The 13,379-nt window shown below is 35.4% G+C and overlaps 1 protein-coding gene across 1 annotated transcript; it reads left to right on the top strand.

Annotated features, from left to right (window-relative positions):
• The first annotated feature begins 11,470 nt into the window (after positions 1 to 11,470).
• LOC104114579 (protein FANTASTIC FOUR 3-like) lies at positions 11,471 to 12,352 on the top strand. The gene has a single exon (XM_009625058.3). The coding sequence runs from the start codon at positions 11,471 to 11,473 to the stop codon at positions 12,350 to 12,352; it is 882 nt and encodes a 293-aa protein (XP_009623353.1).
• Positions 12,353 to 13,379: the final 1,027 nt, after the last annotated feature.

Genomic DNA, 13,379 nt, shown 5'->3' with positions numbered 1-13,379 from the left:
AGAATACTGGACAAGTAAAAATAAACGGATGGAATAGTTGTACTGGTATATAAGTAGAAAATTTGGAGCGACACAATTATTTTTAGCTATTTTTGCCTTTTTTTTATGCACTTTAACGAGGCGGTACTATCTTTTTCTTCTCTATAGTTTTTTTTTTCCGTGATCTTCTCGATAGGTTTACTTAGCACTTAGCAGCAAGCACTTAGCAGGAAACGGAGAAGAATATAACCTTTTCTTTTCTTTTTCTATTTAGATATTTTGGTGTGTTTCGTTCCATCTTTTTCTCTCACGAAACTTTTAAACCGAGTAAACCATAATTGTTATAAATATATTATATTATGGATGTTCATTTAGTACTCCGTTGTAAATAAGCTTTCTGAAGAAGTTTATCCATATGAGACTCCGCCGTAAATATGTTTATCTATTTAGTACTCTATTGGAAATAAGCCTCCTGAAGAAACTTATCCTTTCGGTACTCCGTTATGGATAAATATTACCCACGGTAGAAGATTATCTATATCTGACACAACAACTTAGAGTAGCAGCTACACATCAGCTTACAAACAGCTTACACAACAGCTTCCTTTCTTCTATAAATAGAGGAGAATTCAGTTCATTATGTACATAAGTTTGAAGTTTGAATAATATATCAGTTTCTCTCTATACTTGTCTTTACTTTACTGTCTTTATTTTATAACACGTTATCAGCACGAGACTCTGTCATCTCGATAAAATACTTTGAAAGTATCACATGTACGAACTTTCTTTTTCTAAATAATGTCAAATCTTTCTAAACTTGAGTTTGTAGCCCTGGATATATCAGGCAAAAGCTACATGTCTTGGGTGCTTGATGCCGAAATTCATCTTGATGCGATGGGTTTGACAGACACCATCAAAGATAAAAATCAGGCATCAAACCAAGACCGTGCCAAAACAATGATATTCCTACGCCATCACCTTGATGAGGGCCTGAAAATAGAATATCTTACTGTTAAAGATCCAGTCATACTGTGGAATAATTTGAAAGATAGATATGACCACCTGAAGATGGTCGTTCTTCCACAGGCACGTTATGATTGGACTCATCTAAGGCTACAAGATTTTAAATCTATCAGTAAGTATAGTTCTGCTATCTTCAGAATTATTTCCCAATTGAAACTATGTGGTGAAAATATTACTGATCATGATATATTGGAAAAAACTTTCACCACTTTTCATGCCTCGAATATGCTCCTGCAGCAGCAATATCGAGAGATGGGATTCAAAAAGTATTCTGAACTTATCTCACATCTTCTTGTAGTCGAGCAACATAATGGGCTATTAATGAAAAATCATGAAAGCCGACCTACTGGTACTTGTCCATTCCCTGAAGTGAATGAGACGAACTTCCACCAAGCTAAGCGTGGAAGAGGACGTGGCCCCAGTCGTGGTCATGGCCGTGGTCGGGGAAGAAACTCTAATCGTGGTAATAACAATGCACCAAAGAACCCTCCTCACCACCAGCAGTGGAAAAGGAAGGAACAAAAGCATGAAGCGGATCAAGCAGCAAAGCCAGAAAATGCATGCTATAGATGTGGAGGAAAAGGGCACTGGTCACGTACATGTCGTACGCCAAAGCACCTGGTTGAGCTGTATCAAGCCTCCCTGAAGAAGACAGAGAAAAATGCTGGAGCAAATTTTATTTCTGAAGATAATTTAGACTTCATGCATTTGGATGTAGCTGATTATTTTGCACTCCCAAAAGGAGAAACAAGTCATGTGATCGGTAGTGAATCTGTAGAAATGTAAATATTTTAATTTTTGTTGTTTGTAGTAGATAGTATGGTTATGTAATTGTTGTACATAATTAAAAGTTATGCTTTGAAAATGATGTTTACTATCATATTTATTTTGTTTATGTCATTTTGAAGAATATGGATAATCCTCAAATTATGTTTGGATCAAAGACCAATCATGAAGATATTTGTGTAATTGATAGTGGAACAACTCATGCCATATTCAAAGATCAGAAATACTTTTCTTATTTGCATAAGGAAAAAGTAAATGTTTCAACAATTTCTGGTAGTATAAGTTTGATTAAAGGCTCCGGAAGAGCTACTGTATTTCTGTCTAAGGGAACAAAACTTATTATCGACAATGTATTGTTCTCCTCCAAGTCCCGAAGAAACTTGTTGAGTTTTATAGATATCCGCCGAAATGGGTATCGTGTTGAGATAATAGATGAAATGAACGTGGAATATCTTTGTATTACAAAGAATATTTCTGGCCAGAAATGCATTGTAGAAAAGTTACCAACTTTATCTTCTGGCTTATACTATTCAAAGATTAGTACATTTGAAGCACACTCTATCGTAAACTAGAAGTTTACTGATTCAAATACTTTTGTGCTTTGGCATGGCCGTTTGGGCCATCCTGGATCAATAATGATGAGACGAATTACTGAAAATTCGAGTGGGCATCCATTAAAGAACCTGAATATTCTTACAAATGATGAATTTTCTTGTGATGCTTGTTATCAAGGCAAAATGATCACTAGACCATCACCAATGAAGGTTGGCATTAAGTCCCCTACCTTTTTAGAACGTATACATGGGGATATATGTGGACCTATTCACCCATCAAGTGGGCTGTTTAGATATTTTATGGTCCTAATAAATGCATCTTCAAGATGGTCTCATGCGTGCCTACTATCATCTCGCAACCTGGCGTTTGCAAAGTTATTAGCCCAAATAATTCGATTAAGGGCACAATTTTTAAATTACCCTATAAAGGCTATTCGCCTTGATTATGCTGGAGAATTCTCATATCAAGCTTTTGATAATTACTGCCTATCAGTTGGAATAAAAGTTATACATCCTGTAGCTTATGTTCATACTCAAAATGGCCTTGCAGAGTCATTTATTATACGGCTGCAATTGATAGCAAGACCACTACTTATGAAAACAAAATTGTCCACTACTGTTTGGGGCCATGCTATCTTGCACGCAGCATCACTTATCCGTCTCAGACCAACACATTATAATAAATATTCTCCGTCACAATTAGTTTTTGGTCATGAACCAAATATTGCCAATCTATGAATTTTTGGATATGCTGTATATATGCCAGTAACACCACCACAGCGCAGTAAGATGGGCCCCCAAAGAAGGTTAGGAATATATATTCGGTTTGAATCACCCTCTATTATTCGCTATCTTGAACCATTGACGGGAGATTTATTTACTGCTCGATTTGCAGATTGTCGATTTGATGAAACAAATTTCCCACAATTAGGGGGAGAGAAAAATGAAATCAAAAGAGAAATTGTATGAAAAGTTTCATCATTATCTCACTTTGATCCATGTACCCCTATATGTAATCAGGAGGTCCAGAAGATCATCTATTTACAAAATATAGCAAATCAAATGCCAGACGCATTTACTGATTTGAAAAGGATAACTAAGTCGCATATCCCTGCAGAGAATGTGCCTATCCGAATTGATGTCCCAGCAGAACCATCTACTAGCATGAGAGCTAGTGAACCTAAAGCACACCTGAAGCGTGGTAGACCTTTGGGTTCTAAGGATCGAAATCCTAGAAAAAGAAAATCGATAAATGATTAAAATGATATTATGAAGGGATCTCCTGAAGAGACCCAAGATCTGATTAGTTCTGAGATTCCTGAAGAAATCAATGAACCCGAGATTCAAGTGAGTGAGGAACTTTTAATAAGTTCTACTGGTGATGGGATTAATTTAAATCGATCTGAAATAGTGGTGAATAATATTTTTGCTTATAATGTTGCACTTAACACTATGCAAGATAGTGGGGATTTTGAACCCCGATCCGTCAAAGAATGTCGACAATGATCTGATTGGCCAAAATGGCAAGAGTCAATTCAATCGGAATTGAAGTCACTTGCTAAAAGAGAGGTCTTTGGACCAGTAGTCCAAACACCTGCTGGTATAAAGCTAGTTGGTCATAAATGAGTTTTTGTGCGAAAAAGGAATGATAAAAATGAAGTTGAAAGATACAAGGCCCGCCTTGTTACACAAGGATTCTCACGACCTGGAGTCGATTATGAAGAAACATATTCACCAGTTATGGATGCCATAACATTTCAATATCTCATCAGTTTAGCCTTACGTGAAAGGCTTGAAATACATCTAATGAATGTGGTTACAGCTTATCTGTACGGGTCACTTGATAATGAAATTTACATGAAAATCCCTTAAGCATATTCAAAATCTCGGGAAATATACTCAATCAGATTGCAAAAATCTTTGTACGGTTTAAAGCAATCTGGGCGCATGTGGTATAATCGCATCAGTGAATATTTGCTGAAAGAGGGTTACATAAATGATGTTATTTGTCCATGTATTTTTATAAAGAAAATGGCTTCAGAATTTGTTATACTTGTTGTTTATGTTGATGACATAAATCTTGTTGGAACTTCAAAAGAGCTCCAAAAGGCAATTGAATATCTTAAGAAAGAATTTGAGATGAAAGATCTTAGAAAGACAAAACTTTGTCTTGGTCTGCAAATTAAACATTTAGCAGACGAGATCTTTATCCATCAATTTGCCTATACAGAAGGGGTCTTAAAATGCTTTTACATGGACAAAGCACACTCATTGAGTACACCAATGGTTGTTCGATCACTTGAAGTGAATAAAGATTTGTTCTGACCTCCAGAAGAGGATGAGGAACTCCTTGGTCCCGAAGTACCCTATTTCAGTGCAATTGGTGCACTAATGTATCTTGCTAATGCTACAAGGCCTGACATAGCATTTTCTGTTAATTTACTAGTAAGATATAGTTCTTCTCCTACACGGAGATATTGGAACGGGATTAAGCACATATTGCGATATTTAAAGGGAACTCTTGATATGTGTTTGTTTTATGCTAACAAAGATAGTGCAGATCTTGTTGGTTATGCAGATGCATGTTATTTATCTGATTCCCATAAAGCTAGATCTCAAATCGGGTATGTTTTTACATGTGGAGGTACTATCATATCATGACGTTCCACAAAGCAATCTATTGTTGCTACTTCTTCAAATCATGCTGAAATAATAGCTATTCATGAAGCAAGTAGGGAATGCGTATGGTTGAGATCAATAATTCATTTTATTCGAGAAAAATGTAGTTTGGAATGTGAGAAAAGACCCATAATTTTATACGAAGACAATGTTGCATGCATAGCCCAATTGAAGGGGGGATTTATAAAAGGAGATATAACGAAGCACATTTCACCAAAATTATTCTACACACACTATCTTCAGAAAAATGGCGACATTGATGTGCAACAAATTCGTTCAAGTGAAAATCCGGCAGATTTATTCACTAAATCTTTACCAACTTCAACTTTTGAGAAGATGGTATACAAGATTGGAATGCGGAGACTTAAATATTTAAAACAAGGTTTTCATCAGGGGGAGTAAAATACGCGATGTACTCTTTTTTTCTTACTAAGGTTTTTTCCCACAGGGTTTTCCTTATAAGGTTTTTAATGAGGCAGCTAGCAATGCGTATTACTAAATATGTGTACTCTTTTTCCTTCACTAGGATTTTTTCCCACGGAGTTTTTTCCTAGTAAGATTTTAATGAGGCACATTACCTTTTAATGAATATCCAAGGGGGAGTGTTATAAATATATTATATTATGGATGTTCATGTAATACTCCGTTGTAAATAAACTTCCTGAAGAAGCTTATCCATATGAGATTCCGCCGTAAATATGTTTATCTATTTAGTACTCTATTGGAAATAAGCCTCCTGAAGAAGCTTATCCTTTCGATATTCCGTTATGGATAAATATTACCCATGGTAGAAGATTATCTATATCTGACACAATAGCTTAGAGTAGCAGCTTACAAGCAGCTTACACAAAAGCTTACAAGCAGCTTACACAGCAGCTTACACAGCAGCTTACACAGCAGTTTGCAATAGCAACTTACACAACAGCTTGCAGTAGCAGCTTACACAATAGCTTGCAGTAGCAGCTTATACAACAACTTCCTTTCTTCTATAAATAGAGGAGAATTCAGTTCATTATGTACATAAGTTTGAAGTTTGAATAATATATCAGTTTCTCTCTATACTTGTCTTTACTTTACTGTCTTTATTTTATAACAATAATGATAAACTCGGGTCATTCAAATCATATATATATATATATATATATATATATATATATATATATATATATATATATGTGTGTGTGTGTGTGTGTGTGTGTGTGTGTGTGTGTGTTATTCGCAGATGATATTGTACTGATTGACGAGATGCAAGACGGTATTAACGCGAGACTAGAGGTTTGGAGACAGGCTCTTGAGTCTAACGGTTTCAAGTTGAGTAGGACTAAAATAGAATACTTAGAGTGCAAGTTCAATGATGAGACCAATGAAACATGCATAGATATGAGGCTTGATACACAAGTTATCCCCAAGAGAGATAGTTTTAACAACTTGGGGTCTATAAGCCAAGGAAATGGAAAGATTGACAAGGATATTACGATCGCATTAGTGCCGAGCGGGTGTAATGGAGTTTCACATCCAATGTTTTATGTGATAAATATATGCCGCCTAAACTTAAAGGTAAGATCTACAGAGTGGTAGTTAGACCGCCTGTGTTGTATGGGGCAGAGTGTTGGCTAGTCAAGAACTCCCATGTTCAGAAGATGAAAGTAGCAGAAATGAGGTTGTTGAGATGGATATGCGGGCATACCAAGATACTAGCAGGAATGAGGATGTTGAGATGGATGTGCGGGCATACCAAGATTGATAAGATTAGAAAATGAAGATATTCGGGTCAAGGTGGGAGTGATCCCGTGGAGGACAAAATGCGGGAAGCGAGACTTAGATGGTTTGGGTATGTGAAGAGGCGAAGCACAGATGCATAGTAAGAAGGTGTGATTGGTTGGCCTTGGTGGGTCTGAGGAGAGGTAGAGGTTGGTCAAAGAAGTATTGAGGAGAGGTGATTAGGCAGAATATGACGTTACTTCAACTGATTGAGGACGACCCTTGATAGGAAGGTGCGGGGGTCGAGAATTAAGATAGAAGGTTAGTAGGTATTCGAGTTTGTTTCCTTCCTATTCCAGTGATATTAATGTCAGTCTTATATTTTATTATTGTTAGATTTTTATCACTACATGTTGTTCATTTCGCCTAGTTTTCTTATTATCTTGTTGTCGTTACTGCTGCTTTATTTTCATCTTTCCTTACGCCGATGATATATCGAAAACAACCTCTCTATGTTCACGGTAGGGGTAAGATCTGCGTACACTATACCCTATCCAGAACCCACTTACGGAATTATACTGTATTGTTGTATATATTGTTGGGAAAGAACGACTATTAAGCGTCTATCAGATAGAACCATTTTGGTAAGCCTTTGCTCGTCTATTTTTGGTAATGTTTTGTATTTAGGGATTTCGATGTAACTCTTGTTCACAAATAGAATAAAAATAGTAAAACAGATATTTGCACATCTTATGAGAGTTGTGGTATTGAAAAGTTCTTATGATAAGATTACTAGGAGATTTATAATCAAGATGATGATCGTAAGGGAAACATTTTTACAGTTGAAAAAAATAAGAGGGCATGATTTTCCTTAATGATTATGACATTTGGTGGTCCTGTTTTTGACTCAAACGAAGAAGAAATTGCTAACGGACGGTTTGTCACCAAACGCAAACAGTACAATGGTCAAAAAGTCTCCTCCAATCTCTATTATTATGAATTTAGACCTGTTTAATTGTATTGTTACGAGTTTGACACATATAAGCCTTCCTTTTATCTTGTTAAATATTTGTAAAAAAAATAATAATTAACGAGTTCGCTAAGGTTGGAACAAATTGTGATTTGTGTTAGCATTTTGTAGTGATCAAACATTTATTGCGATTAGGCTAAGCAGTAAGCAGTATAACAAGTGAAAACTGACTGAACATAAATGGTATGGTAAAAAAATGCCTACAAGTCTTTAATTAACATACTTTCCTTTTGCACATCAAGAGTAGAGATTAATTATACAAGTTATTCTGTGCTACTCGAACTAAAATATATGTTAAGCACAGTGACGAACTCATAATTAGCATAAAAAGCACTTCAAAGTGGAAATCTAGAAAGGATGGCGTGGCTAATTGGTAGAAAAAAGACAAGCTGACCATGTAGATACAGTAGAGGACAAAAGGTCAAAAAAAAAAACACTGATTGGGAAATACAAGGTTGCCTGATTCTTACTGGTTAATATTAAATATTAATGAACCAATCAGATAAAGCATTAGTGGGACAGAATACTCTACTGCACCTCTCTAAATAAGTTTCTTACTTTAAAGTCTAAACAAATTAAACGAAACAATGTTTATTTAAGTGTTGGCTTTCCATACATTTTTACATTTACTATAATGAGCTCAAAGAAAAGATTGACCAACGGTGAGCTGACATTCAAAAAGTAACGAAGTGTTGGACCCTTAACCCCTCAAAGAGGCCATGTTTGCAATCTTTAATAGGGGCTGAGAAAGTTTGGAGGATATATCGTCGAAAAAACTAGTGTATTTTGTTTTCTGCAGTTAGTGCTAAGAGGACATCATTTGGTCGGTGACTTAAATAAGCTTTTTGCGATACTTATGCTATGAATAATATTTATGACAAGGACATCTTGATTCTTGTATTTCCTTTACAAAATCATTGTAATTTCACTAGATGAGTCTGATAAAGGTGTATACGCAAATATTATTCCTACCTGAAGAAGATAGAGAGTTTTACTACAGTAAAAGAACTTCTATACGAGTATATTATTTAAAAAATAATTATAGGTAATTGCATTATTAAATTGAATTAGTTACCTAAACAAAAAAGAAGGCAACCAGTTATAATATGTTAAATTATATTAATTGTGTAGATTTCTTTATTAGCCAAAAGTTTACGTGGCGTGGCTCCGCGTTTGCTTGATCTTTAAAGAATATCTCCTGTTTTAACTTTGTTGCCAAAATAGCCCTCGCATGTTTATTAGGCGAGCCAAATGACATATATGTCCTATGGATATAACATATAAGCTTGTGTTCTCGCGCCATTCATGTAAATAAGTTGATTATAATAGAGCTAAATTATGCATATATTGGTAGAATGCATATACTTTATAGTCTATCATGTTGTCTTAGCTTGTGTAAAGTTAAATAAACGAGTAGTTTGAGTTAAGCTCTGCCAATTTGGTAGAATTTTCTACCAAATGAATTATTGTAATATGATCAATATTACAATAGATCAATATGATCATAACTTGTCTCTTACCGGGGGTATTTGCATGAATTTTAATAAGCTGTGTAGAAACTTATAGAAGAATGAGAATAAATAGTTATTATATTTGTAGACAAGAACTAGTCTTAGTCCATTAGTTTTGTTGAGTCTTAAGTTAGAAAAGGTCCTTAGATCAGGATTACTTCATTACAATTACCACAGAGACTCCGTCAAATATTTGCCAAAAATATGTTCTAGCTAAGGTTCAAACCGCCAACCTTTTAGAGCAAAATCAGGCACATAACCAACGCGCCAAGAGACAATCTATGTCAAGTTGTGTCACTTTGTTTTAACTTATTTGTTTTCTCACAGTATTAATACATATATAGTAAAGTTTTCTGACGAAGTAATGTCGCGTGGCACCGCTTCGTTGAACGTGCGTCCGCTCTTACCTACTACCCTTATCTATTTGTAGATTTGAAATTATGATAACCCGGTAGAGTTTGTGCGTTATGCAATTGGATAGCTAGGTTTAATACAACATGAAGTCCTACCAATTTGTCATAACTTTCCTGTCACCCTTCTAAAAGGTATTTTTTTCTCTTTTTGTTTGTAACTTTAAAATTATGACAACCTGGTAGAGTTTGTTTGTTATGCAACGCGATATCTAGGTTTAATGCAGTATGAAGTCCTGCCAATTTATCATAACTTATGTATGGCAAAGTTCACCGATTTTGGTTGCTCTTGCCACCATCTTTGCCGCTCAACCTTAGGGTATTTTAGTTCGATTGTTTTTCACTAAACGAGCATCTGTACATATTGGGGCCATTTTTGCAATGTTGTTAATTCCGGAGATAAATTTTCTAGACCAGCCCTAAAGAATCCCCTTTGTGTCAATCTCCCTTTATTAGCAGTGCATATAAATTAAATCTCGAACAAATTATAATTTTGGTTCTCTTTTTTTCTTTAAGTAGTTGGGAAGGGCCATAAAATATCGAAAGATAAGAAACTTAAAGAGATTGTTGCACAAATAGCCGGTCAAATTCATTCTTTACTTTTTCTAACCGGTATACATAGATTATACATATTTATACATATATCATATGTGAATTATATACTATATATTATACATCCGTCGGTTATTTTTAGTTTAAGAAATTAGATGAGCGATTGTTTGGCTTAATTCTTCCAACTTTTTAAAAAAAGGAAAGACCATTTGATGGATTAAAAGCCTGCATCCATGCAGTGTAGGATAAAATACAACCACTAGATTATTATAGTTTCAACTCTATTCGAGTTTTTGTTCATTGCTCAAATGATGTACGACAAATTTTAGGTTTTCAACCCTAGTCAAAGTTAAAGAAAAGAATAGGTTAAGTGGAGGTTGAAAAGCACAAGTGAGAAGGGGGTGAAAAAAGCAATATCTATCAAAAAATATTAGAACGAATCCTTTTTGTTGGCTCACTTTGGGATGGCAAAAGAAAATGACCCTCCAAAATCCACACGTTATTTAATCATTCGTTTTAAAAGTAATTCTTAAACTCACCAATCAAATTTTAGCTGTTGTAACCAGCCAAAATCAATGTCTTCTACCTAAAATTGTAAAATAAGAAAAAAGAAAAGAATAAAAAAGAGAAAGAGAGAAAATAATACACAAACAAAAAGGACCAATGAGCTTTTGTCCAACTTCAAATTATTTCTAGCTTCCCATTTTTCTTTGATCCTTTTTTCAATTTATTGTGTGGCAGAGTGAAAGCAGAATAATTCCAGTGGCACCAAAAGTTCAACTCCTCCTCTTTGCAAATTGAGAACCTCTTCCCCCACCCCCAACCTCCCACACCCACCCAGGCCCCCCCCCCCCCCCCAAAAAAAAAAAAAGAGAAAGAAAAAGAAAACCCCTCAAGTGGTTACTTTTTAGTCCTATAAATTCAACCTTGCCCCTTTCACTTCTCTTTCATGTTCTATCCATTCTCTACCTTCCCTTTCTCTATCCTTGTTTTTTTTTTTAAATTTCATTTTTACCTTCAATTTGCCACCCTCATAAGCTTTATAACCTAGGTACATTTTAGAAACCAAAAATGGCTCAATGACAGAGATTATTTATCCTCATTTAAGCATATGATTTTCTCAACGCTAAAAAAACTTCACATTTCTAGTTTCTAGTTAAAAGTAGACCAAATCCTCTGTTTTCCCCTGTTTCTGCCGTTCTTGCTCTGTTCATTTATTTATTTGCATATTGTTCTAAAACAACAATGACCTCAACTTCCACTCTATATCAAGGTCTGCAATCTTGTCTAGAGCCTACACTTCTTGAACCACATGTCTTAATGAACAAATTGCCTCCTCTTATATCAAATTACCTACAATCTACCACATTGCTTCAAATGTCTAATACATCTCCACAAGAAGCAGAAACTGAAGAAGAGAATGAAGTAAATGGCCTTAGTTTCAATGAACTGCAAAATCAACATGACAATAGTGACATGGGTTGTGGATGGAGCTTCATACAAGAACTGGAAAATCCATGTCAATACCCGAAAAAAGGCTATTTAGAGGACGAAGAAGTTTATGTTCATCCTCTGGAAAAGTTGTGTACTCTCAACACAAAGAGTTTGGAAATGTGCACTGAAAGCTTAGGAAGCGAAACAGGCAGTGACATTAGTGAAAGCATGGAAGAATTCTCTCCTTTCTTGTCCGAAAAAGAGACGAATTTTCACCGATCAAAAAGTCGAGAATTCACGAAAAAATTCAACAGGGCAAGTAGTTTTCCACCTCCTCTAACATCAATGAGTGGAAATGAAGGTGTTCAAGTTAGACCTCATCGCGAAGGTGGTCGTTTAGTATTAAAAGCTGTGATAATCAATTCTTGTAACTCTTATTTCCAAGCTGAACGTTCAGATGGTAGGCTTAGGCTTTCCTTGTTAAGACATGAAGAATGTAGCTATGGAGAAGAAGATGATGAAATTAGCCAAGAGAATGAAGATGAAAATGAAGATGATGAAATTTGTAGTAGAAAATTAGGAAGTCATGATATTGGGATAGGAGAGTATGCAAGACCAAGTAGGTGCAAAGCAAGTGAGAGTAGGAATAAAGTAATTCCAAGCTGGGAGTCATTTTGGGTGGCTATTTCCTAAATGCTAGTATAGTACATTAGTACTCCTATTATTTATTTCTCATCATTGTTGCTACTATATTAATATTATGTTTTTCTCATTTTTAGTTTTCTGACTTGATTATGTAAACGGTAGTTATTATGGTTATTGGACATGCGATTCAATTTACTCTATTGTTAATTGGAACGCGTCTATAACTTTTTATTACAACTTCTTTTGTATGAGTTGCAACCATGTGAGGATACTGACCAAGCAACAATATTATTATTATAGTATTTCATATTTCTGTCATCACGAACCAACTACCATAACTGCAATGCATGAAGGTGAGGGTGGGGGAGAGCTGGGCGAGAGCATCCAACGTTTGAAATCATTGGTCCCAATAATTCAGACTCGCGTTGCATAGGGTTTATTGATGGGAAATCACTTCCTATTAGGAATTTGTTTATTTCCAAAACTCAGATGAAGGGATGAAGGGTTCCATCTAATATCCCACCACACTTTTTGGGGTAAAATTATCAATGGTCTCATACACATGAAAATAGCATATTCCATCTAACAATTGGTTCTAATAACTGTTTCAAACATGGGAAAAGGGGGAAGAGGGCCCTTTTTGTTACTTGTTATAATCATCAAGATTGTACTAAGATGACTTTTCCCAACTAATGGCGTCACTTTTCCATCACTGATCAATAATATCTGTGAATATATCACATGCATGTCCATTGGTCCATTCCCACTATAGTACTCAATAGGGAGCTAATTTGGGACAGTTAACTAAAACATATATGGCAGCAATGTCCCTCATGGCTAATGCAAGTGGGGTTTTGTACTAGTGGTGTGTACGTAAGCCTTGTAACTGTCATTGCTTATACCACATTGGACTGGCATCATAGTCTGATGGCAAAATATCACATGTCCATGTACTCTAAACATTCGAGACCTACTAGGGTTTTGATAAACTTTGGACTGCATGTCGGATAAGTAATGCTTTTTGGAGGATCCAACATGGATTTAACAGCATTTTTTGAAGAGTACAAACAATATA

The sequence above is a fragment of the Nicotiana tomentosiformis genome, chromosome 1 (assembly GCF_000390325.3).
Source record: "Nicotiana tomentosiformis chromosome 1, ASM39032v3, whole genome shotgun sequence".
Classification (NCBI taxonomy): domain Eukaryota; kingdom Viridiplantae; phylum Streptophyta; class Magnoliopsida; order Solanales; family Solanaceae; genus Nicotiana; species Nicotiana tomentosiformis.
This window is presented reverse-complemented; position numbering and strand designations above follow the sequence as displayed.

Excerpts from the sequence above, each read along its gene's own strand:
- LOC104114579 (XM_009625058.3), top strand. The coding sequence starts at position 11,471 with ATGACCTCAACTTCCACTCTATATCAAGGTCTGCAATCTTGTCTAGAG.